The sequence below is a fragment of the Garra rufa genome, chromosome 5 (assembly GCF_049309525.1).
Source record: "Garra rufa chromosome 5, GarRuf1.0, whole genome shotgun sequence".
Taxonomy (NCBI): domain Eukaryota; kingdom Metazoa; phylum Chordata; class Actinopteri; order Cypriniformes; family Cyprinidae; genus Garra; species Garra rufa.
The window spans coordinates 8,475,709-8,501,640 of record NC_133365.1 but is presented as its reverse complement, the minus strand read 5'-3'; the positions used below and the strand labels follow the sequence as shown (position 1 = coordinate 8,501,640).

At 36.2% G+C, this 25,932-nt stretch overlaps 1 protein-coding gene across 1 annotated transcript in view; it reads left to right on the top strand.

The window, feature by feature from the left end:
• The window catches only part of brinp1 (bone morphogenetic protein/retinoic acid inducible neural-specific 1), a 159,372-nt gene that overhangs the window by 80,346 nt on the left and 53,094 nt on the right, over positions 1 to 25,932 (top strand). The window contains exons 4-5 of the mRNA XM_073839914.1: positions 3,470 to 3,639; positions 16,885 to 16,990. Of these exons, the coding sequence (XP_073696015.1) occupies positions 3,470 to 3,639; positions 16,885 to 16,990 (276 nt within the window). The remainder of the gene's footprint in view (positions 1 to 3,469; positions 3,640 to 16,884; positions 16,991 to 25,932) is intronic.

Genomic DNA, 25,932 nt, shown 5'->3' with positions numbered 1-25,932 from the left:
AAACAAGGGACTCATGAACAGCTATCACTAAAAAAAGTGTGGATCATTCAGGTAACAATACAGTATTAGGAATCAAGTATATGGAAACTTTTGAATGGGCTCATTTTTTATAAATTCAACTATGATTTTTTTCCTGTGGACTATACTGTATGTAAATATTTTTTATGTGAAATATCTTATTCAGGTCAGACTCAGTAAATAAAAATACAACATGCATTTTGTATGATCCCTCTTATTTTGCTAAATAAGTAACATTTTGCATATTCTGCAAGGTGCATGTAAACTTTTGACATCAACTGTACGTATGTTCATATACTTGTGATATGTTAATTTATGTGTGCATATATTTAGCTGTCAATGGTAAGCCTGGTTTTTAAAAGAACATCTAAAACACTAAGACTTTGTCTGTCAGTAGGCACGACGATTGTACCGTAGTGAAACTGTGAGTTTGGCAATTATATTTTTGGTGACATTTCAAAAAAGTTGACCAAGTTCAGAAAGTGAGCAGTCAAACCACATTTCTACATCACTCTAAGCTGCAGAATTAGTATGAATTTTATGTTAGTATGCTATTCAACCACGTGTTTTGCTTTTTAGACAAAATTAGGGATCGCAATTTGCTTTCACTGTTACAAATAAAGCTTCTTTATTTGCAATCGATGGTTCCATAAAAAAGCTTGAATATCCAGTTTTGAAACCTTTATTTTGAAGAGAGTAGTGTTTAATATTAGTTATGTCAGCTGGCGGTTATGAGTGCTGTCTGAGAAGGGCGCACACTAGGGTTTGGAGCACAGCTACAGTAGAGCTTTTGAGTGCTTAATTCTAAAGATAGAATGGGAGAGAGAGCCGATGCATAGAGAGGAAGAGAGTGAGAGAGAGAGGGAAAGAGAGAGAGAGAGAGTTTTTGCTCCCTGTGTTTGTCCATATTAACACATAGCTGGTGTTTTTTGCCGGCTGGATTTTACGGCTACTGTCTGAGCAGATATCCCTCTGGTGTCCTAGTGAATGAGTTATTTAGGAAAAGGTCAGTGGCGCTTTGCAAAAATCAATCATAGCTGCTTTTCCCACTCGACTCCAGTGGAGGAGAAATCTTTGCTATCGAGTGGTGTGACTGAAAGAGAGAGAGACTCGGGTCATGTCAGTTTGACACTGTAAGCAAAATTTTCTCTGTGACAGTGTGTGAAGTGAGTCACCGATGCACGCTGAGTCTCCATCATGTCAGTGTGTTTGGCAGTTCTTACACACTAGGAAGTCCACGCTGAAGAAACATGTTGATAAAGTGACATGTTGGCTGCATGAACCACAGCACTCAGAATGATGCCCGTATGAATGTTGGCAACCTCAGTGGGACGACTTCATAAAGCATGACAACAAGTCTTGAAATGTGCTGTTGCTGTGGCATCTCAGTATGTTTTTACTGTAAAGCAATGGTGGAAATCATTTAGTCATTCTCATGTCATTCCAAAGCCAATTGACAAAAGCATGATATACTGCCAAATGCCCAAAATGCATCATAACAGTACACTGCTAAAGGATTTTTCTAAATTATAAATAAAACATATTTTGGAATATGTTTCACAAGAAATACTTTTATTTAGAGGCAAAACACCATAGCCGAAGAGGTCTTTTTTTCCCCTCTTCCCCTTCTGGATATCACCCAGCTAATTAATCACAGTACATTAGAATAATTGTTTTATATTACAAGATTTCTGAAACTGTATGTTTGAATATGCATATGGGATGTTGTCTAAATATGCACACATTTGCATACATTTCCAGAATGGAAATATGAACACTGGATAAAGTCAGGTTCAGTTTTGTTTTGTTTTCTTGACAAAGTAGAGTTTTACATTTTTACTGAGGGGATTTTGGATTTCTCTTTTTATCATTCTTTATCTTCAGAAAATATTGTATAAAATCAGGTGTGTAATATATAAACAATTTTTTCTATAAAACTCTTCAGAATATAGATAAGAATAAAACTTGTAAGTTTGGTGTATTCAAGTGTTTATTTAAAATGAACAAAACAAATCTGAAAGATATGGATTGCAGTTGAAATCTATAGATGCAAGTAGATAAAGTGGTATAAAATAAAATATTCTTTCAACTATTCTGATACAAGACGTACTATGGAAGAACAATAGCCTAAAATCATTCAATTGACCAGTGCATGAAAAATGTGCCTTTGTAATACACTGATAAACACCAAAAGCAGGTGGTGATGAGAAAGTCACATGATGAACCAAAGCCCATCACACGCAGCTTTTAAATAATAACATACATAAAAGGTGCACGGTGTCATTCACACCAACACTAAACTCCATCATAGTAACACATATGAAACTTAAATAATGCAATAAATATTAATTTAACAACATTACATGTCAACATACAACTGTAATGTAGAAAACTGATAAGAAAAAAAACAAACAAACTAAGAAACAATTAATAATAATAATAATAATAATAATAATAAACATCAACTTTAAAATGTAACACAGGGAATTCTGGAAATGTCAATTTACAGTTATTCACTATAAATTGTACGTTCTTTTTGACTTCTGAAAACGGTATACTACCGTAAAATGACAGTTTTTCACCACATACAGTAGGGAAACTTACCATTAACCATTTAACAGGTTTTTATTGTAGCATTTTTACAATTAAAAAATAAAATACGTACCAATAAGCACTGCAGTTTCCAAAGGAAAAGAACACTAGAGGCAGTTAAACTCTTGACACATTTTATTCCTTTTCCTGTTTGAGAGAGAGAAATTATACTGTACTCGATTCACAAATGCCACCGCTGTGTATGCCAGCAGAGCTTTGCTGGACTTCAATGGGAAAAGTTTGGTATTGCACCCAAACAAAATCTTACTAAAAGAAAAAAAAAAAAAAAAACTTTTTTTAAATTGATGCAAAAGGGTTTAAAACAATTTTAATATGCTGGGAGATTTGAAAATTGATCCTTTTGAATGTTAGTGTGACATATCCAGCTTCATATCTATGGGTTTTCATAGGCGTAGGCTTGTTCGGTAGCTCACGCAGTACGGAGCCAGTTAGTGGACATTTCTTTTTGGAACTGCTGCAAAATGTGCAGTAAGGTATGTAAAAACAGTGCTGCAAAAAAGAACCCAGAGGTACATATTTTTATGAGACTGGGTTGTTAAATTCACAGTTTTTACCATTAAATTCACAGTCTTTTTTTTACAGTGTACTGCTTGAGTGGTTCATCAGGTTTGTAGTCAGTGATGATACACTTAATAATCAATGAGTATCTTGATGTCACATTTGAATTTAATGATAATTAGAGAGTCATTGAAGGAAATGCGAGTGAGCAAATGACAAAGATTTTTATTTATTTATTTAAGTGTATGGGCGTTTGAGAGTGTGATATTTTAACACTTGGCATCTGAAAGACGGGAAGTGAAGTCTTGCGTTAACTGACCATATTGCTCTGTGCCATTAGGTGAGGAAGCTCTCACCATGTACATGGCCAAGAACAAGCTGGACCGGAAGATGGTCAACGCCACCCAAGGAGTCGAGGCACTGCACCAGCTCGCCTCCTCATACTTCATCGACCGTGATGGCACCATGCGCAAACTCCATGAGATACAGATCTCCAGCAACGCCATCAAGGTAAGCAAAACAAAGAATGATGGAAAGGAATGAAGTTAGGAAGTAAGAAAGAAAAAGAAACATCCTCTTCCTCCTCCATTATCCGCCCACTGTCCATCTGTCCGTGGAGCTTTTTCTTGTTGGAGTTGACAGGCCGCTGAAGAGCTTCTGGCAGACAGGGCTCGAGGTAGCAGGAAGTCAAGCATGACAAAATTAAACGGAATTGACAATAGCTGCTGAGTCAGGACGACAGCAAGCAGCAGACGCAGCACTTGTGCTGCACTTAAATACAGACACGGACTTAAGAACGACTGACCTGACAAACTAGTGCTCATCTCCATGTGCATTTATGCTCACAGATGTTTCATCGACGTGCTTTGTGTGCGTTTGTTTGTCTGTATTAAAGTGGTGTCCCTTGTGAAAAAGAAGTGTGTTCATTTAAATTGTATTACATTTTACAAGTTAAAAATAATTTTTTATAAAGTGTACTTTGGAATAATGCAAACTTGCAATTTAAATCATTTTATTTAATATTTTGTCATGCTTTCAAGGTAGTGCACCTATTTTGATGTATTGATACTAAAGCACTGGATTTAAACTGTATTATATTATTCATTATTACATTGAAAGTTAATATATTTTAAATGTACTAAATTGCAACTTCATCTTAACAAATATTTAAATACAAATATTTTCAACATACAAGTTTACATAGAAGTTAGAAGTGGATTTAGCTTGCCACAAATTATCATCAGCATATTAATTACACTTTAATCATAATTCAAAAATAATATAAGTATACAACTACATATAGGGATGTCCTTAAGTCTTACTTAAGTGGCTCAAAAACACTCTAAAGTTCAGATAATTGCATTTGATTAATTACCTGTTCTTTTAAAAAAGTATGATAAAGTTTACTTATTTTTCACAAGGGATGCTAAAGGAAAATTAGGTGTAGTTTTAAAAATAATGTGCATACTGTGGAATCCAGGGACAGCACAACGAACAATGGATCTATTTATAGAAAACAGTTCATATTATACATCAATATTTTGAAGAAAGAATATTTTATTATGAATGTGTGTATGTATATATGTATATAACAATAGAAGTTTATGATACCGGTATGCCCTCATGTAGAGAAATAGATGAGTATCTGTGTGTGTGCGTGTGTTTTTGTGAGTTGCATTGCAGACAGGAAACAATCCCTGCATTCAGGAAGAGGATGAGTCTGACTCACACACACATAGACCTGTGCTAATAATATCGATTGAGTTTGGATGGCTGTAGAGCACTGGAAGCTCATGCACATACAGGCAGAATGAAAGTGTTGATATGGCAGCATGTTTTCCCTGTAAATCCTGCAGAATGGTGCTCAGTGTGTTTCTGGTACACAGAAGTGTGTGTTAATTTGTGGAGATGATTGTCTGTACTACACTACATGCTAATCAGTGCATGCAACAAACACACACTTTACCTCTTGAAAGATTTCTAAGTAAAAGTAATTATTAAATTGCATATAGTACAAAGCAGGGTTTTTATTGTTCACTAAAACTGAAATTAAACAAACAAACAAACAAACAAAAAAATAACTATATGGACATATAAAAAATATTAAAAATGACAAAACAGCAAAATTATTCAACTTTAAAATTAAAATGAAAATATACAAATAAAAACTGACTTGCAATATTTATAAAAAACTATAAAAGTGCTTAATAAACACTGGTATAAAGATGTAATTATAATTATTATTCTTTCTTTCTTTCTTTCTTTCTTTCTTTCTTTCTTTCTTTCTTTCTTTCTTTCTTTCTTTCTTTCTTTCTTTCTTTCTTTCTTTCTTTCTTTCTTTCTTTCTTTCTTTCTTTCTTTCTTTCTTTCTTTCTTTCTTTCTGTCATGGTAATGACAATGACCATAAAAATAATCGTTTTAATCATTGAAGACATCCCCAAAGGCAGGTTTTGTTCACTTTTGAGGACACGTTGTGCTCCAAATACAGCTAGATAAACTTGTACTCTGTCTGGTTTTTCAAACACACACATTATGACAGCATGGCGTCAGACTTCACTCTCTGGAGGCATGAAATGCATGACGTCTGTCAGCTAGCCTCTCTCTTACCCCGTCCTGCCGGGAGGGGACGTGCCCTAGACACTTCAGTATGTATTTGGGGGCTTGCAGCAGACAAATGAACAGTGAGAGGGGTAGAAAATGGCCTCCCAGTGCCGCCTCTGCTATATTTATCAGTGTCTCCTGTAGTCTGAGCACTGAGATCTACAGCACTTAAATCACAGAGAAGATGCTGTGCCACTGCGATTGGTGGGGGCACGTGTTTAAGATGATATTTTAACTCTCTCAGTGGAGTCAAATCACCTCAGTGGATGAATATTCTTTGAAAGCCATGCAAAAATGCAAATTATGCCATATACTTCCCCTCAGTTTTAAACCTGCATGGGTTTCTTCTGTGGAACACAAAATTATTTTGAAGAAATTTAAAGTAATGCTGCTCTTTTCCATATAATAAAAGCAGACAGTAACTGTTTTGACAGTCGCTGTCTGATTTTAATGTATGGAAAAAAGCAGCTTGTATGGCAAGCTGATTTAGCCTAAAATGCTCCCCAGATTAATTGTTGTAATTGCATTTATACTAGTAGCAATTACTTATTGAAGAGATTTCTGATCCAATTCTTATTAGCAATAATAAAATAAAATTAGCAAAAAGACCCGTCCCCTTTAGTTACTGTTGCTACGTCTGACAAGCCATAGTGCACTCATGTCACACATCATGTTCTCACGCAGTTAAAAATACATTGTTTTGTTTTGTGGCGCTATATTGTGTCATGACAGATTGCTGTAGCATCTTAGTTCAAGTGGCACATGAACCGAACATCTCTTCCTCTTAGTTATAGTATGAAATAAACATGAATAAACATCAGAAAGGTATCTTGTTTCAACTGTGGAAACATGTCCACCTATGTTAATCTACTCTCCTGTCTGGTTTGTTTGTCAGACAAAAATGGCAGATTTGGCGTTATGATTTAGAATGCCTGTCAATGAAACTCCCTGCGAAGAGTCAATTACAGAGGTTTCTTTTTCTATTCTAACTATTAAAATACATACAATTGGAGAGCTTTCTAATCCAGTTCCTACTTGTAATAATTACAGTTGGAGAGCTTTCTTATTCAATTCCTTTTTGTAATACAGTAATTCTAATCAGAGAGCTTTTCTAATAGGCAAACAATTAAATAATGTGAATTGTGCAATAAAGAAAAAACTTAAAGTTTAATTATAATTTCATATCAGTAAGTTTCAAGTAATATATAAATAAATGTGTTGAAGGATTTGAGGTATAAAATGTATATACAAAGTATTTTAAATAAATTAAGTAAAGTTGAAAGCATTTTAAGACAAATTTGGCTTGCTATAAGCTTAACAGAAAATAAACTTGTATGTGTTTGAAATGAGGGTAAATAAATTAACTATTGCTTTAGGCTTTAGTATCTGGGTGTCATTAATGTTAGTGTTTTATTTGTAAACTTCTAGACAAAACCAATCATAAAATAATTGTTTAAAGGAGAAGTTCACTTCCAGAACAAATATTTAGAGATAATTTACTCACCCCCTTCTCATCCAAGATGTCTTCCTTCAGTCGATAAGAAATTATTAGGAAAACATTTCAGGATTTCTCTCCATATAGTGGACTTCTATGGTACCCATGGGTTGGAACTTCCAAAAGGACGTTTAAATGCAGCTTTAAAGGGCTCTAAACGATCCCAGTCGAGGAAGAAGGGTCTTATCTAATGAAATGACCAGTTATTTTTTAAGACAAATTATAATTTATATACTTTTTAACCTCAAATGCTCATCTTGTCTAGCTCTGCGTGTACTCTGTGCATTCTGGTTCAAGACAGTTAGGGTAGGTAGAAAAACTCCCATCTCAGTTTCTCCCCCAACTTCAAAATTGACCTACATTGCTGTTTTACTTTTTTTTTTTTTTTTACCTTTACACATTGTAAACATTGGGTTGGTACTTCTGCAGCAATGTAGGACAAATTTGAAGTTGGAGGAGAAAAAAGTTTTTTTTTTTTTTTGACATACCCTAACTGTCTTGAACCAGAATACAGAGTACATGCAGAGCTAGACAAGACGAGCATTTGAGGTTAAAAAGTATATAAATGATATTAAAAAATAAATAAATAAATAAATAAATAAATAACCAAGACCCTTCTTCCTTGGCTGGGTTTAGAGAAGTTGCATTGAAACTGCATTTTGGAAGTTCAAACTCGTGGGCACCATAGAAGTCCACTATATGGGGAAAAACACTAAAATGTTTTCATCAAAAATATATAATTTCTTTACGACTGAAGAAAGAAAGACATGAACATCTTGGATGCCAATGGGGTAAGTAAATTATCTGTAAATTTTTGTTCTGGTGGTGAACTTCTCCTTTAAAGCTTTTAGGTCAGTCTAGTTTTCCCATTTATATATTTATTGTACATTGCATATTAGAGCTAGAAAAAAACAATACTGTCCGAATTCAGTTGAAGCAGATTTATTGTCTTGATCTGGGGTGCATTTCCCAAAAGCATCGTTAGCTAACTGTGGTGGTAAGTTCCACTGAACTGTATTGATAATGACGGAACTTGTCATCATATTTGCTTTTGGGATATGCACCCCTGGAGAGTTTTTTTTTTTTTTTTTTTTTTTTTTTTAAAGAAACATGCCAGCAATGAAATGCAGCAAATACAAAGAAATCAAATAGCAAACAACATATGGAGCTCATTAGACGCAATGACCCGCAGAGATCATACGCAGAATAATCTTTGCTAGCAAATTTCTGCTTCTAGTATTTACAGATTTTTATTTCATGCATTTGCACTTTTGTACGTTTTACGTGATTATTCTTTAATGTCACCGAACTTGTATCATATTCATTTACACATAAAACAGGAAATGGACTGAATCAGATTCAGTCATGGTTGTCCAATCAGCTTTATATCCTGCAGAGAAGCAAATTCGTCCTGACAAATGTTCAGTGTTTTTTCCTGTTAGGAATCATTTAAGAATAAAATTAAGATCTCGCCTGAGAGCTTTAATAAAAAAAATGCACTTGGGTGTTTTGGATTGACAAAGCCCAAACTGATGTTCTGAGAGGGAGGTGTGCGATAGTCAAGGTCATGTCTTCCTCTCTCAAATGCTTTCAGCTGATTTAGTCTTAAACTCCATATGCAAATTTATGATGATGCAGCGAGCGTTTCAGAGGACATCTATTTAAAAATCTATTGGTTGGCCAGGATCCAATTTGAGTCACTATCCAGCAGTGTGTTCCCAGAACAGGTGCTGGTAAAATGGGCGTATTTTTACCTGCACAAAGAGCATCAGCTGTGTGATTATACAGAAGAGCTGCATGACATCACTCATAACAGAGCAGTGAAAACAATGCCAAAGATGGTCATATTTCTTTTGGTAATGTGATTGCATGCACTTACGTGTGCTTGCAGTGTACGTACCTAAAAAAAAAGTACTGGGTAATGTAAGGTGACTGCATTGGTTAAGGTTAGGTTTAGGGGTAGGTTGAAGGTACCTTGTTATTACAAATGTATTGAAATTACTCTAATAATGTACATAGTATATACAGTACCTCACATTTCAGCAACCATTTTAGTATATCTTCTCAAGGGACAATACTATAGAAATGAAACTTGAATGTATTTTAGAGTAGTCAATGTGCAGCTTTTATAGCAGTATAGATTTATTGTCCCCTGAAAATTACTCAACATACAGCCATTATTGTCAAAATAGCTGCCAACAAAAGTGAGTACACCCTAAGTGATAACAGCAGTATGTTGTTTAACCATGCAAAGCCACATGTCCTATTTATCAAGTTTATGTTATTGTCTGTTTGACACGGACATACAAAGTTAACTATCTTACATACAGAGGTTTTCCAAGATGGGTTCCATCCGAAACAAGCCTCCCAAGGGTCAATCAATGAAGTTGAGCACTCGTTCTAAACTAAGTGATAACAGCAGTATGTTGTTTAACCATGCAAAGCCACATGTCCTATTTATCAAGTTTATGTTATTGTCTGCTTGACAGGGACATACAAAGTTAACTATCTTACATACAGAGGTTTTCCAAGATGGGTTCCATCCGAAACAAGCCTTCCAAGGGTCAATCAATGAAGTTGAGCACTCGTTCTCAACTAAGTGATAACAGCAGTATGTTGTTTAACCATGCAAAGCCACATGTCCTATTTATCAAGTTTATGTTATTGTCTGCTTGACAGGGACATACAAAGTTAACTATCTTACATACAGAGGTTTTCCAAGATGGGTTCCATCCAAAACAAGCCTTCCAAGGGTCAATCAATGAAGTTGAGCACTCGTTCTTTGCGTATGGTGGAGGTGGAAAGGAGGTGGAAAGGAGGTGACGTGAGGCCAAGTATGGTGTTTAATTGTGCTTAACCCATCCAAGTGCACACACACAGTAGTGAACTCACACACACTGTGAACACACACCCGAAGCAGTGGGTGGAGGGAGGGTGGAGAGAGTGCTGTACATTCACAACCTCCACCTACAATCCCTGTCGGACCTGGGACTCGAACCTGCAACCTCTCTAACCATTAGGCCACGGCTGCCCTAGAACCTGGCTTAAAAAACAGATGCATGAGTGCTGCCAGCATTGCTTTAAAGGTTTCAGAAGTAGAAGGTCAGCCTGTCAGTGCTCAGATTATACGCCACACACTAAAACAAGTTGGTTTGCATAGGAATCGTCCCAGAAAGAAGGTTTATCTGAAGCTGTCTCACAAGAAAGCCCGCAAACAGTTTCCTGAAGACAACCTGTCTAATGGCATGAATTACTGGAACCATGTCCTGTGGTCTGATGAGACTGTAAGATAAACTTGTTTGGGGTGTACTCACTTTTGTGGGATACTGTACATGTGGAACAGAACCGTAAAATGTGCTCCCCTTAATGTTATACTAAAAACTACAGATATAGTACATCAGTACTGCATTCATATTACACACATTTATGCTATATAAAACATACTTTAATGCTCACAAATATTGTTTCTTCTCAAATGGTGTTCTTAGTCTGATGACTGCAATTTTTGACGCACCATTTCTAATTTATTACGTACATCCTTGCAGACTTTAACATTCCCTCAATTTTGATTTCAGAAAAATCAATAATATAACTAATATCACAGGAATAAATTACATTTTACAATATATTCACATAGAAAAGACCTTTTTTTATTGAAATAATATTTCACACTTGCGCTGTTTTTACATATTTTCAAACCAAAAAAGAAGCCTTGATGAGCAGACTACACTTTTTTTTTTAAAGCCAACCCCAAACTTTTGAACAGTACTTCAAACCATTAAAATCTAATGGTAATGAATGTAAATATGTAAATGTTTTCTTCAGATGTTCAGATGATAAACATTTAGAAATTAGATTACCATTTTATTTAAAAGCACTGCACTCTAAACATAGCAAAATATATAAAATATAGAGTTATTTCAGTAAGAAAGTCGTGGTTAAAAATGCTGCACACAAACAGCACTGCATCCTAAAAATGACTCCAGTAAAGCCCATTGCGCTCTGTGCTATTTTTTCCAGTCCTTACAATTGCTCCTTGTCAGACTGTAGGATATGACAGCAGTGAGATCTCAGGTAAAGCCACAGCATACTGTGAGACATCAAAATTCTTTTATGTCAGAGATGATAAACATCTTTGGATTTTATTCACAATTGACATTGATAACTGGCTACTTTACAACATCAGTCGTGTCACATTTGGACATTGCAGCAATGCTGAAAATGGAAAAGAAAAAGCGGTTGGAGAATATGCAGTCTGACATGAATTGCTTTTTTTATCAGAGTGAATATGCACTTCATATAGACAAGTATTTTTAACCAAAAGGTGACATATGTCTTTCGTTTTCCCTGTCTGTTCATCAAAAATAAAAACATACAAAAATACAATGAAGACATCATCGTGCTTTCGGGTAGCTGAAGTTCACGTCCCTCTGCTATCAGAAGCTCAAAATAGAACTTCATTATAGGGCTGACAGGTGACAGACGTAATAAGAATCAGGCACAGTTGTCGTCCCATGATGCCCTGCTTCATCACAGATTTCTCTGGATACAGTTTGTTCTTTAATGCTATAAGAGCTTCTAATCTCCCCATAAGACAAAACCACCAGAATATGTGATAAAAGCAGAAACATCAACGCAAACACATCCGGACAGACGGCCCTTTCCTAAACGTCGAACATGTGCGGCAGGTGGAATCAAAGCACACAGATTTACAGTCTTTTAAGTCAAATGTTTACATGCATGTTTTTGTGTTTATCTGTGTGAGCTTGAATAAGCATCAAGTCATGCGGCTTTTCAGCGCTTGTGCGTAATCCCACAAATCTCCGTCTTCATTAGACGAGGGCTTTGATTTTGTTTTATACTCTGGCAATCTATTTCTTAATCCACTGGTTATTTGTGTATGTGTGTGTGTGTGTGTGTGTGTGTGTGTGTGTACCTGGTATTCATCACGTTGTGGGGACCAAATGTCCCCACAAGGATAGGAATACCAGTAGATTTTGACCTTGTGGGGACATTTCTCAGGTCCCCATGAGGAAACAGGCTTATAAATCATGCACAATTAGTTTTTTTGAGGAAGTAAAAGTATGCACAATCTCCTGTGAGGGCTAGGTTTAGGTGTAGGGTAGGTGTAGGGCCATAGAAAGTACGGTTTGTACAGTATAAAAACCATTACGCCTATGGAATATCCCCATAAAACATGTAAACCCAACATGTGTTTGTGTGTGTGTGTGTGTGTGTGTCCTGAAGCTTATAGAATCCAGAGATTATTCCCTTTTCATGCCAAGTGACGTGTGTTACAGAGCTTCATAAAGGGATTTTAAAGGAATAGCTTGCTAAAAACATGGAAAATCAATCATTTAGTCAGAATTTCTTTGGTGGAGGACAAAAGCACATATTTATTTGAATGTTCACGCTGCTCTGTTGCATTAGATTGTTTAAATTGTATGTATTTTATGTGTGGAACAGACCCACATTTAAGGCATTACTCACTGAAAATCTTTACTATAGCTCTTAGAAGTACTTTTACTTTAGCATTTTTTATTACAAAAATGTGTCTTTTGACCCTCTTAAGTATAGTAGGATTTAAAGGTCCCATATTGTCAAAACCGAAATTTCCTGGCTTTTTTCATAATAACTAAGGTCTAGGGGCTATGTAACTACCATATAAGTTTCAAAACTGTCAATCCACAGTAAAATGCACAATGCCTGCATAAAGTAGCTGTGCCTTTTCACGAGGCGCTGTGACTTCCGTAAAAATGTGACGTCCGATCTACTCAGTCACCGCCTTCAGTCACCACCTCGAGCACCAACCACCGCCCCACCCTCCTTTTGTCAAAGCCCCAGACAACATTGCGTCCATTCCATTGCTGAACAACAACGCAAAAACAAGTCGAGAAAACGCTGTTCAGTCGATGGATGTCAGGAAACTACATCATTACACAGGCTTCTGAACAACATTAATATAAAAGACCAGAGGCACATCAGCTTTAGCCTCTTTCACACAACGATTCCAGAAAATACACGGATAATGTGTCCCATGATTTGTTCCAGAATTGTCTGATTTGGTTCATTCACAAAGTAATTTTCCGGAATCTGTGCGTGCTTTATACACAACCCGTAAAAATCCCGTAAAGGCATGTAATGCGACGCCTATGTTACTAACTAAACTGAAAGTGCCGAATGATAGTCAGTTTTCGCATATTTTTTCGTTGTGAAGAGTCGAACAATAACGTGCATCATCACTACAACACAGCCTTTATGGCATTGGTTCTAGCTTTTGTCCACACAGCGCTCATTCCGGGACTGATCCCAGCAACTTTACTAGGTTCCCAACCCGGGATCATTCCCGGAACTTTCGGGCAATTTTCCAGAATCAACGCACAGTGTGAAAGAGGCTTTACTATAGCAATAGTCACATAGCTTACTGCAATCGTAGTTTACAAAAAAAAAAAAACATTAATTACCATTCTGAAACATTCTGTTGAGTATCACAAGCCACAGCAGGCTACAGCATACAAGAGCAGCATACATGACACTAGTTACCTGTGGTTGGCCTGGCCGTGCTTCACTCAGAAAACAACAGGCCAATCAGAAGAGAGGCTCATGAATATTAATTAGATGGGCCAAAATCGACCTGGGCTGCGTTTCCCAAAAGCATCGTAAGCTTAAGTACATCGTAGACCCATTGAAACCAATGGAGCTACGATCAACTTAAGCTTACGATGCTTTTGGGAAACGCAGCCCTGTTCTTGACAGAGAGGAGCTGTAAAAATATATTGAGATGGTTTTTGGCACTTAATACTACAAATACATATTCTTAAGGACATCAACAGCTAAAAGCAACCTCCAAAAAGGTGTACAATATGAGACCTTTTAGTATAGCTTTATAAGTAATTGTATTACTGTAATTTATTTATTAATTATTATTGAATATTAATCACTTTGTCTGCTTTCACTCGAAATGATTTGCTGATAATAGATGAGCACCAGCCAATGATATTGCTGTTTGCGCTTTAGTTCCGCCTACTACCGGAAAAACCGGCAGTTCTTAAAAGCTGAAGAATTCCAAAGGAATCCGTTATTTTGGCGGGAAAATACAACAAAGAATATTGTTTACATGCAGGGTGTCAATTTTGCATGGTGTATATAAGACTTTCTCGATCTGTATCTTTCTTTGCGTGTGTGTGAGACAAAGCGACAGCTAGTCGCCTTCGTGTGTTAAGAAGCTGTCATGAAAATGTTTATCTTTAAGTACTCTAAAGTGGTCTTTATATTTAATTAATATTAGTTAAAATACACTACAAGTGCACATTTATTAAAATTAAGTGGATTTATATTTCTCAATTGAAATTTATTTTGTGGTTCTGCATATTTAAATCTGTTCAAGAAGCACATTTGTATTTGTACCAGATTCAGAACTATGTCTTGTGTGTTCCAAAGAAAACAGATGATCATATGGCACTGGATTGACGTGAGGATAATTAAATGACAGATATTTCCTTTTTAACTCAACTATTCTAAAAATAGCCTGATTTACATTCTCACTTCTCCGGTGTGTTCCTAATGGGGACAGACGGACGGCGTGTTGTTTTCAGGTGTGTTATTGTGATGCGCTCTGACGTGTCGCCCGTGTTCACCTGCCCACAGGCACTAAAGGTCAGACGTGTGCTGCAGTTCTGCTGCAGTGTCATTGCAATTAAAGTGACCCTCAGAGCGTGTAGAAGTAACACTATCTGCAGAACAAAAGACTTTATTTAGGTCAAAGGCTGCTGTAAATCAGACTCTGGAGGCTGCTTTAAGATGACAAAATAACAGTGTGAAACCACAAAGTGCATCAAGTGTTTGTTTCAAGTTTCAAGTGCATATTAAGTTTAAATTAGAATTCAGAAAACTGAAAAGTCAAGAACTCATCAGCTAATACCTTATTACGCTGAGGCATACAAGACTAGAAGAATACAAGGGCTATAAATACACAGGGAGGTAAATGAACAAACTGCAAAACACCTGGAAACGATCAAGAAGAGATAAGGAAACAATGAAGCCTCAAATGCACCTGGGAAACCTAAACCTCTGAGTCAGGTATTCACTATTCAAGTCTAAAAAATAACACTAAAGTAGTCTTAAAAAAAAAAAAAAAAACTGCACCTTATTAATTCACACCTGCTCACCAACGGATCCTCTGCAGTGAATGGGTGCCAGCAGAATGAGGGTCTAAACCACTCTGGTCCATCAATTAAAATCTTGTGAAGACATATGTTGTGTGTTTGTAAGAAACAAACCCATCATTAAGGTTGCTTCTAGCTAAAATATGAGTCCATAACCCATAACAATGGTTCCTCCAGTGGACTGGAATGGTGTGGATTACTTGTGGATTATTGTGGTGTTTTTGGACTCCCAATGATGGCACCCAATAACTGCAGAAGATCCATTGGTAGCCATCACTATTACTATTGCTTGACTTCTTCTGCCCCAAACTTTGGCATGTTAGTCGTCCCACAGCATTTGTGCTACAGACAAGAATGATTCCTGAAACCACGCAGCTTGCAAGGGAGGTGTGCATTACTTTTCTAAGCAATAGGACTTAGATTTTTTGCCCAGGGCCATTACAAGAACATATTGATTGAGTTTCCAGGGAAGGAAGGTGGTGCACACACTTTATGATCTGACACATCAAGGCTAGCAACATACTGTGTAAAGCAATAACCACACCAACATATGTTGTAAATAATATAGTGAGATGTATTTAATTTTGACATTTTCATGGGTAGAGGATGAAATGCAAAGCTTTAAACGCTGAAAAAACAAACTAAACTAAAACCACTCGAGTTATTTTTTTTTAAGAGATTAAGACCATTAATGCAATATTTTTAATTCAAAATAAAGCCTCTGAAGGTCTTCATTTTGAAGCCAACTGGGCCATTCATACTAAATGTGAAAGGCTCATAAGACCCTCTGGAGTCATAAAGATGAAGATCCGCCTCAGAAGGTTTTTAAGTTGTAGATGTTCTGCTGTGATGTTTTTGCTCTTACATCGGGATGATAATGAATCAACAATGTGTCCTGCTGCAGAACACCAGCACTCATGTTTATAGTGTTTCATAATAAGGCTTTAAAGGCTTTTATACAAATATTTGGCCAAAAACATATTTGAGTAAAAGTACAGAATGTACTTAAAGGAATATTCCATTCAAAAATGGAAATTCTGTCCTTAATTATTCACCCTCATGTCGTTCCAAACCTGTAAGACCTTAAGAATTTTTTTTTTGTGCACAAAGTGTCCTCATTTGCATCAGTGGATACTGTCAGTTGTTTAACATTTAGCAAAACAGGTGTCAAATATTACATGTTTTGCTCTTTCCATCTTCCATTCACCAGATTGCTGAAGCAGACCAGCCTAAAAATGTAACTTTTAAGTCTTTTGTCATCCTAACAACAAACAGAGTTCTGCGTAATGGAGTGCAGCAGAGCAGTGTAAGAGTATCAAATATGGGAATTTGGCCATTTTTACCTACTGGGGGTGACTTCTCCTCCTCATTGTCTATGGTGTTTACATCCCTGACTTTAATACACATCCCAACAAGTCTTAAGTAAAGTAATTAAGTAAAATTACTCAGGTGTTTTATGTTCCTGGTTTGATGTGATGTGTGTCTGTCTTTAGGTGACGGAGACACGGACGGGTCCTCTAGGCTGCAGCACGTATGATAATCTGGACTCGGTCAGTTCTGTTCTTCTTCAGAGCCCGGAGAGCAAACTCCATCTGCAAGGTATGTGACTCAAACATTTCACTGTGGTTTCATTCGGTTGTGTTCAGGTTTACCCCAGGTCTAGTTTTCATTGCCTAAATGTCTGAAATAGCAGAAAACCAGATTAGATTTGATAAATGAGTGTGTACCTGCAGTAGTGATGGATAGGAAGGAATAATACTTTATGTAACAAACTTAAACATAATGATTGATATGCTTCAGAGTGAAATAAGCTCAGATACTGTATCATCCAAAAAACTGCAGCAGCTTGTAAGCGTGAGCAGAGCTCACAAAATCGCAGACGTTTAATGGTGCTGACAGCTGAGTTTATCACAGAGTTTGTTTTTTTTTAGGTGGGCTATGACAAACGGGGCGACTAAAACCCCCATAAACGGGGTCTCGCAACACCTAGGATTTGCATAAATGACTTTCTGAATCCATCATCAATCCAGCTGCTGTGTGTCAAATTAAAAGCAAACAAAAAATGCAGAAATGTTTTCCTTTCAGCATATGAAAAAGATCATTATGTCTTTATAATTCTTGTCTATCAGAAAACACTTTTTTAGATTTTACTGTGTGCACATCTGCTGTATTGACACATGCTTTAGAAAAGAGAAACACAGTTGCACAGCTGCGACGAGATGCGCCTGCAGGGAAAATAAATGCGTGTGAATCTGACTGGCTGATAATACTTGAGGTTACACAAGATGTGCTCACCAGGGATGCAAATTGCAAGAAATTTAACCAATTTTGGTTATTTTGCATTCACAGTAATGACTTCAAAGATGAAAACAATATTATTTTGAGAAAAGAAAAAAATGTTGCATTGGGTTGGTTAATAAATAAATAAATAAATAAATAAATACATAAATAAATATGCATTCTAAAATATATACATTATTTTCTAGACAGATGAGTAAAGCGACCTGATCTCATGAGGAAAACGTACCTGTGGGCATAGGCGCCGATTTATGTTTCTGCTGGTGGGTGCTCAACCACCGATTGTATGTTATTTTAAAACATCACAGAGCATTGGAGTTATAGTACCACTCAACTGACTTTTTAATTCAGAATTGCAATGACACATACAAAACTAAATGTCTCATAAAATGTACCATATGTATATTCATCTGTTCTGAGCTATTTTAGCAGCACTCAGTGGACATTTCACATCTAATATGTTACGAAACGTACATGGTGGTATGCATTTTGAGTCTTGCTAAAATGTCCCCATAGATATTTTTTATTTTTATTTTTCATAAGATCAGGCTTGAGTAAAGCTAGCTCATACGAGTCATTTGTTCATGAATCACACTACAATGATCATGTTGTAGATTTCATAAAATCAGTGATGACACTGCAATAGCAAGATGTGTTGTGTGTATTTGTTTAGATACAAAAGTTCTGGCATGAAACTCTAGATGGCGCAGTCCGATTGATCTAACTTAATAATAATAATAATAATAATAATAATAATAATAACCAATGAGCTCACTGCTCAGCATTCAAATATTTGGCTAATTCTTGTGGTAGCAGTTTGCAGTTCACTTCAGAAACCCTCCACCATCCCCAGCTCCACCTGTATAAATCTGCTACGAGGTGATCATGTATGCTATGGGGGTTATTTCATATATATGACCCTGGACCACAAAACCAGTCTTAAGTCGCTGGGGTATATTTGTAGCAATAGCCAAAAATACATTGTATGGGTCAAAATTATTGATTTTTCTTTTATGGCAAAAATCATTAGGAAATTAAGTAAAGATCACGTTCCATGAAGATTTTTTGTAAAATTCCTATTATAAATATATCAAAATGTAATTTTTGATTAATAATATGCATTATTAAGAACTTAATTTGGAGAACTTTAAGGTGATTTTCTCAGAATTTAGATTTTTTTTGCACCCTCAGATTCCAGATTTTCAAATAATTGTATCTCGGTCAAATATTGTCCTATCCTAACAAACCATACATCAGTAGAAAGCTTATCTATTGAGCTTTCGTATGATGTCTACATCTCAGTTTTGTAAAATTTAACCTTATGACTGGTTTTGTGGTCCAGGGTCACATATGTTATATGTGCAGCAGCAGCAGCATTTCTTACATGCTCACAGCAGAATGTAGTGGATGTATTGGCAGTTGCAAGTCTCAGGACTTGCTCTGCCGCAGCAGCAGATCTATTCCGCCAAGACCAAATACATTAACTTTGTTATATATATTACAATGCCAATCTCTCCGAGAGTTGTCATGACAGAACTATATTTATTTTTGTTGTGGTGGAGTTGTAGATTCATCAGCGGCCCAGCAAACACAGTCAGAGTTTTATTACTGAGTTTAGTCTGCATTAGTGGATGAATTCAAATGCAAAAACTGTCCTCACCACCCTTGTGCTCACAGTTTAGCAGATGTGATTGGCTTCGGTTGTGTCGGTTTTAATGTGAAGTTTGATGTCTAACTAGATACAAGCATCACACTTATGTCTAATTGCATGTGTCGTGATTCCTGCTTTAACTCTGCTAATAGTCTAGTTAGCAGAAGCACTCTGCTGTCTTATTTATGTATTTTCCATTTTGGTTAACTCACATTTTTTGTCATTATCTGAAATATGAATGCTTGTATAAGTATCACTAACACATTTGGGGTGTGTAATGAAAGGATTCCGTCGGAGCCGCAAGCAGCTCAGCTTTATCCATCTTTTATCTGGCCGTCTCATTTTGAATATTCTCTCTGAAAGCTCTCTGTAGGTAACAAGCTTTGATGCCGCACGTCATTACGGTGCATAAAACATCCCATCGTGAGCCCGTGATGACAGTGTGTCAGGTCGCAGTGGAGAGCGGTCATCCGTGTCGTCTTGATCTGGATGAAAGTCTTGTGCTGTTGGTCTGCTATCAGGTTGTTGTCTTTGAGATGTTTGGAGAAGATTGATTTGATGGCTGTTGATGGAAATATCGTCTCAGGGCTGAGCAGCTGAAGATGAGCAAACATCTGCTGATGAAACAGTCTCACGTAGACAGACTTTTAATTGTTGTCATAAGGTCTGGTTTACTTCACAGCTGATTCTGACCAAGAGCTGCCCACAGGAAGATATGGAAGCATGTTTCTACCACATAAGAAAACACAAATATCATGCTTTGGAAAATCTTAATTGTGAGAGAAAACATACAAAAATATGACATTAAAAGTTGAAATTATGAGATAAATCATAAAAACTATGAGATTATGACATACATAAAAAGTCAAAATTATGAGATACTAAGTCACAATAATGACATAAAATGTAAAAAAAAAAAAAGAAAACAGCATAAACAATATGACCAACACAAAGTCAGAAATATAAAATACAAAGTCATAACTGCTAGATAAAAAAAAAAAAAACTATGACACAATTATGAGTTAAAAAGTTGAAATTTGGCGTAATTATGGATTTTTATGTTATAGTTGAGTTTTTATCTCATAATTTCAATATTTTATGTCATGTTAGTACATTTATTTAGTTAAAATTAATTTTATTTAGTTAAAATTAATTAAATTTGTTTAGTTACTGTGGTGTGATGCAGGTTTAAATATAAATTACCTGCTCAATACACTTCTAGAAGGTCAGAATAAAACTGCAAGTGTTGTTTTCACTTCAGTGTTTTTTTTTGTTTTTTTTTTCCCCCACCAGAGACAAAACACAGAGTCAAAGAGAACAGCTGTAGAAACTGATTATGAAGCGCTTTCTGAGGACACTCACAATATGTTTCTTTCGGTTCATCCTCAACTTTTACTTTCTCAGAATTGCAATGTCGTTGTTCATTTTTTGTGTCTAATGTGTGTTTCAGCTCTATGCATTTTCAGCCTACAGATACTTTGTCTGTCTGTCTGTCTGTCTGTCTGTCTGTCATTTTAAATACAGACAGATACTTCTTTTCTTCCTTTTTTCAGAAATGCATACTGAAGTAAACATTTCTTATACTAAAATCCAATATAGAGTGCAACAGTAGATCATGGCTGTAATTGCCTCTGGTTCATTCGTCGCACTGGAAATGGAAGGTCAAGTTGAGCGCATTGCATTGTGGGATATATTATTTTGTGAAGTGGCCTTCGTTGTGTGCTACTTGTGTTGGTAAATACATCAGGTCATTATTCAATTATTCTTCACAGAATAGATACTATTTACTGCAGAAAGCACAAGAGGATCATTTTCTTATTTAGTATTTTTGTATTGCTTTCCACCAAATAGATAAAAAAAATATATTGAATTTATTATTAATTTATTTATCTTGTTTATTTGTTTTTGCACTGTTGTTGTTGTTGTTCTTTTTTGTTTGAAGCAAAAGATAAAACTGAAGTGTTATGCCAATAGGGTAATAAAAACAAGTATTGTATTATTATTATTTTTTTTTTATCTTAAGTGGTTTTGCTTTGCAAGAGAATGCATGTTGTTTCAATGATGTTTTTAACTGCAAAATAAAAACACACATACAGATCAAATTATTCATTCATTCATTCATTCATTCATTCATTCATTCATTCATTCATTCCAGTGAATTAAGATACTGTTCCAAAGCTTTGAAGGGTGTGTTTGTTTTCTGTAAGCCACAACAAACCAAATCACATCTACCAGTAACATCTATCCACCTCTTGCCTGAAAAAGGTCAGTCCCTAGCTGTGTTATTTTCATCTAAGCAATTCATTAAAATATTTGGTTCTTTAGCTTTGTTGTCAAAAAATCAAATATAACACACAAACATTTTCTCACCTCGGCCAGATCTTCTGGAATTTACCGCTGACTCTGATGTCTCCATAGTGGTTGCACATGAGATATAATTTATTATAGGTAATTCTAATGGTAGTCTTAGGTCTTATTAATCTATTATTTAGTTTAATATAGTTTTGGTAAAATCTCAAGTTTATACACATTCAATGCTGTATATCAAAGCGCTGCCTTTGTACTTTTGACTGAATTGCCTAGCAACTTTTATGATGGCTGTTGTTGCTGTTTATTAAACAGTAATATTCAATAAATAATATTTTATATAAATGATAGTATTTAATAATAGTGTTTAGTATTGAGAAATGGTGCATGTGTTCGTGATGGTGATTTTAGTTATATTGTTCCACTATAAGATGGCGACAAGCGACTGTTTTTATGAGTCAGCAGTAAAACATTAACACTGAAAAATAAACGCTATAAATGGAAGTTATTTTAGTTTTAACAGCAGCTTGACAGAGCGAATAAATTCACTGAGCTGCAAAACTACCCTTAACAGATATTAATGTTACGATAAAGATAACACAGCAGATATTCCAACTAATGAATACGAGCTGTATCAGATGCAGCAGGTAATCACACTCGCCAAGTCCATCTCTCTCTCATAATACTCTTCATAATACAGTGAACTTTTATTACAGTAATACAATAAGCTTTCAGTGAAGCTACTCAATGTTCGTTCAGGCTTGGTCTCAGCTGTTAAACTGTCAAATTTTGACTTGAATCCATGCCGGAAGTAGTCAAATCAAGTCAAGTCAAGTCAAGTCACCTTTATTTATATAGCGCTTTTAACAATACAGATTGTGTCAAAGCAACTGCACAGTATTCAAACAGCACAATAGTGTGTAAGTAACGCATTATTGTAAATAATCAATTTTCAGTTAAAGGCAGTTCATCAATGAATTCAGTGATATCATCATCCAGTTCAGTTCAAATAGTATACGATATCGCTGGGAAGTGTCCCCAGCTAAGCAAGCCAAAGGCGACAGCGGCAAGGAACCAAAACTCCACAGGTGACAGAAATGGAGAAAAAAACCTTGGGAGAAACCAGTTTCGTCTGGCCAGAGGAGAACTGGTCCCCACCAGTTCTCCTCTGGCCAGACGAAACCAGCAGTTTGTACCAATGTCTGATTGTAAAGAACTCGTCAGGATCACGTGGTGTGGCACCGATGTCCGTCTAGGTTGGCGAGGTCTTCATTGATGATTTGTCTCTGGAGCTCATCTGGTTGACATCCACAGCTATTGAAGTCATCTCCAGGTGGTGATCCATGATCTAAGCTGGGTACGGACTGGATCCGGGGGACTGCAGTGACCATCTGATCTGGATACAGGCTGGATCTGGTGGCTACGGTGACCTCGGAATAAGAATGAAACAGACTAATATTAGCGTAGATGCCATTCTTTTTACGATGCAATGAGTGCATCAGATGTGTTTTCGGTTCCGGTTGACCTAATTAATGCAGCCTAACAATCCTTTAACGGATTTGAGTTATAGGAATGTGTTAATGTTTTATGTGTAAGCCAGGTTAAAGAGATGTGTCTTTAATCTAGATTTAAACTGACAGAGTGTGTAGACAGTAGTTCTGCCCAAAATATGGCATTTAAAGACACTCTGTTGTTATTTTGTTTATGTATTTATACATTAATGCAGTCTAACTGTTGTATAAACGCAATATCACACATGTAGATGTGAGATATGGCTGTATGACAGCCAGCTTGTGATTACATACGGCCAAATCACAGCCGTGCTCATATACAGCCATATCTGAAGTCTACTCATGTGATTTTGTTGGAAAAGATCTTTCTGTATGTCCAGACAAAGGTAAAAGAACGAATACTCTCGGTCACTAAAGTGTCCTGGCCAGAGAATTGACATCATGTCTCCCATATGTGTGAACAGGACCGTATCTCCCACTCTCTGTCGACTGAAGCGTTAAGTGAAGAAACAGTGCATGATTGACACGACTGAGATTTAACACACTTACATGAGCGAGAGATGACCATGATCACGGGACGGCTGCTGCGTCTGTCGCCTCCCATTAGAGTCGCCTTCTGCGTCTGCATCTCTTAATGAATTAGGAAAGGTCACTTTGAAGGAATTGTTGTCGCCATTAATAAAATTGCTTTGCGATCCTCTGGCTGCAGTCGAGCGCAGGTAATAATCCTGATGGGAAAATGGAAGGAGGGGAGGATCAGCCGTTTAAAGAAATCTGTAAACAAGGTGGAGATGAAGAATTGCCTGTGCAATTGCCTCAATGACTTTATTTCATAAAGCACTTGAAATAAGAAGTCGGTCATTGTATACTTAGCTTAATGTAGCTCTAGATGTTTAGCAGATTGCCCACGATGCTACTTTTGACTACCTATTTAGTGTTTTTCTTTTTTCTCATCCTTTTCGAAACCTCTGGTCATATCATATTATATGTGTTATATCTTTTCATAAATAATTGTAACCAAGGTTAAAATGCATTATATTATCCAAAGGTTTGTTGGCCATATGTTTTGATGCATTATACTTTCAAAAAGTGTTATAATGTATTGTAACGCATTATAACTATGGTTATAATTATACATGAAATCGTACAATTCACTATGCATTACATGGCATAACCAAAACATTAAAATGTATTTTATAATGCATTATACATAGATGCTTTACATCATTTTACTTTTTCTTTTTTCTAGTTATCTATCAAGTTTATGGTCACTGAATGTCTTTCCTAAGAGAAATCTGACATGACATTATTGTTTACAAGCTGTTTTACTGACATCTTTCTGGAATTGAAACACTGATTGCTCAATTACATGAGAAGAACATTTTACTACAACGATCTGTCACGACACATTAAAGCGCGACAAACCACATTTATTGCTTGTATTTCATAATGCTGACAGAATTTAAGAGCTGAAACACTTTTGCAATTATTGTACAGCAGGCACCACAAGTAATATTTTTCCCACCCACATAAAAGAGCAGCATGAACATTCTCCTAAACATCTCCTTTGGTGCTTCATAGAAGAAAGTAAGTCATACAGGTTTGGGACGACAGGGTCATTAAAAGTTGACAGATTTTTTTCACGTTTGGCTGAACGAAGCTTTTAAAGGGATGTTTTTGAAGGTCTGAAGATGAAGGTCTTTACAGGTCAGTGGAGTTTAGAGGACTCTCTGTCTCTCTCTGTATGTCCTGCTTCAGAATAATGAGCTAGTGGCTATTTTCAAAGTTCAGCGTTACAGAATTTCAGAAACTGCCTCTAAGGGTTGACATTTTCCGTTTTGACACGCAGGCTATCTGACTTCTTTGTCAGTGACTGTAAAGTACAAGATGTCAATGTTTTAATTTGTCACTGTTATTATAGTATTTGATCAAACATGCTTCTCTGTTTTTCAAGCAGATTTATGCAACTGCTCCACTAATTGGATTGTATAAACAGCGATCAGCACTGGAGCGTTTCACAGTTTACGGTCTTTGTCCACTGCTGTTTTGGAACTATTTCTGTTGGAGCAAAAATCCTCAATATCTGGCAATATCGTGTCTGAAATGTCACTTACTCAAGGCAAGGCATTATATTACGATCTGAAACTGCACCACACTTCTTTTTTACCATTTGAATCATTGTCTAGTTTAATGTGCCTCATAAAAGCAGCTGTGTCCTCATGGAGAAGTACTTTGACAAATACTTCATTAATGGAACTACAATGTCTCCTACAATAATTATTTATTTGATCAAAAATACAGTTAAAACAGCAATATAGTGAAATAACTTTGTTTTCGATGTGAGTTTATAGTAAAATTAAATTTATTCCTGTGGTGCAGATCTGAATTTTCAGCATCATTACTGTAGTATTCAGTGTCAAATGTTCTTTTAGAAATCACTCTAATGTGACGATTATTATCAATGTTAAAAACAGTTGTTCTGCCTAATATTTATTTATTTATTTTTTATTTTTATTTGTGTGTGTGTGTGTGTGTGTGTGTGTGTGTGTGTGTGTGTGTGTGTGTACCTGGTATTCATCACGTTGTGGGGACCAAATGTCCCCACAAGGATAGGAATACCAGTAGATTTTGACCTTGCGGGGACATTTCTCAGATCCCCATGAGGAAACAGGTTTATAAATCATGCACAATGAGTTTTTTTGAGGAAGTAAAAGTTTGCACAATCTCCTGTGAGGGCTAGGTTTAGGTGTAGGGTAGATAGAAGGTTAGGGCGA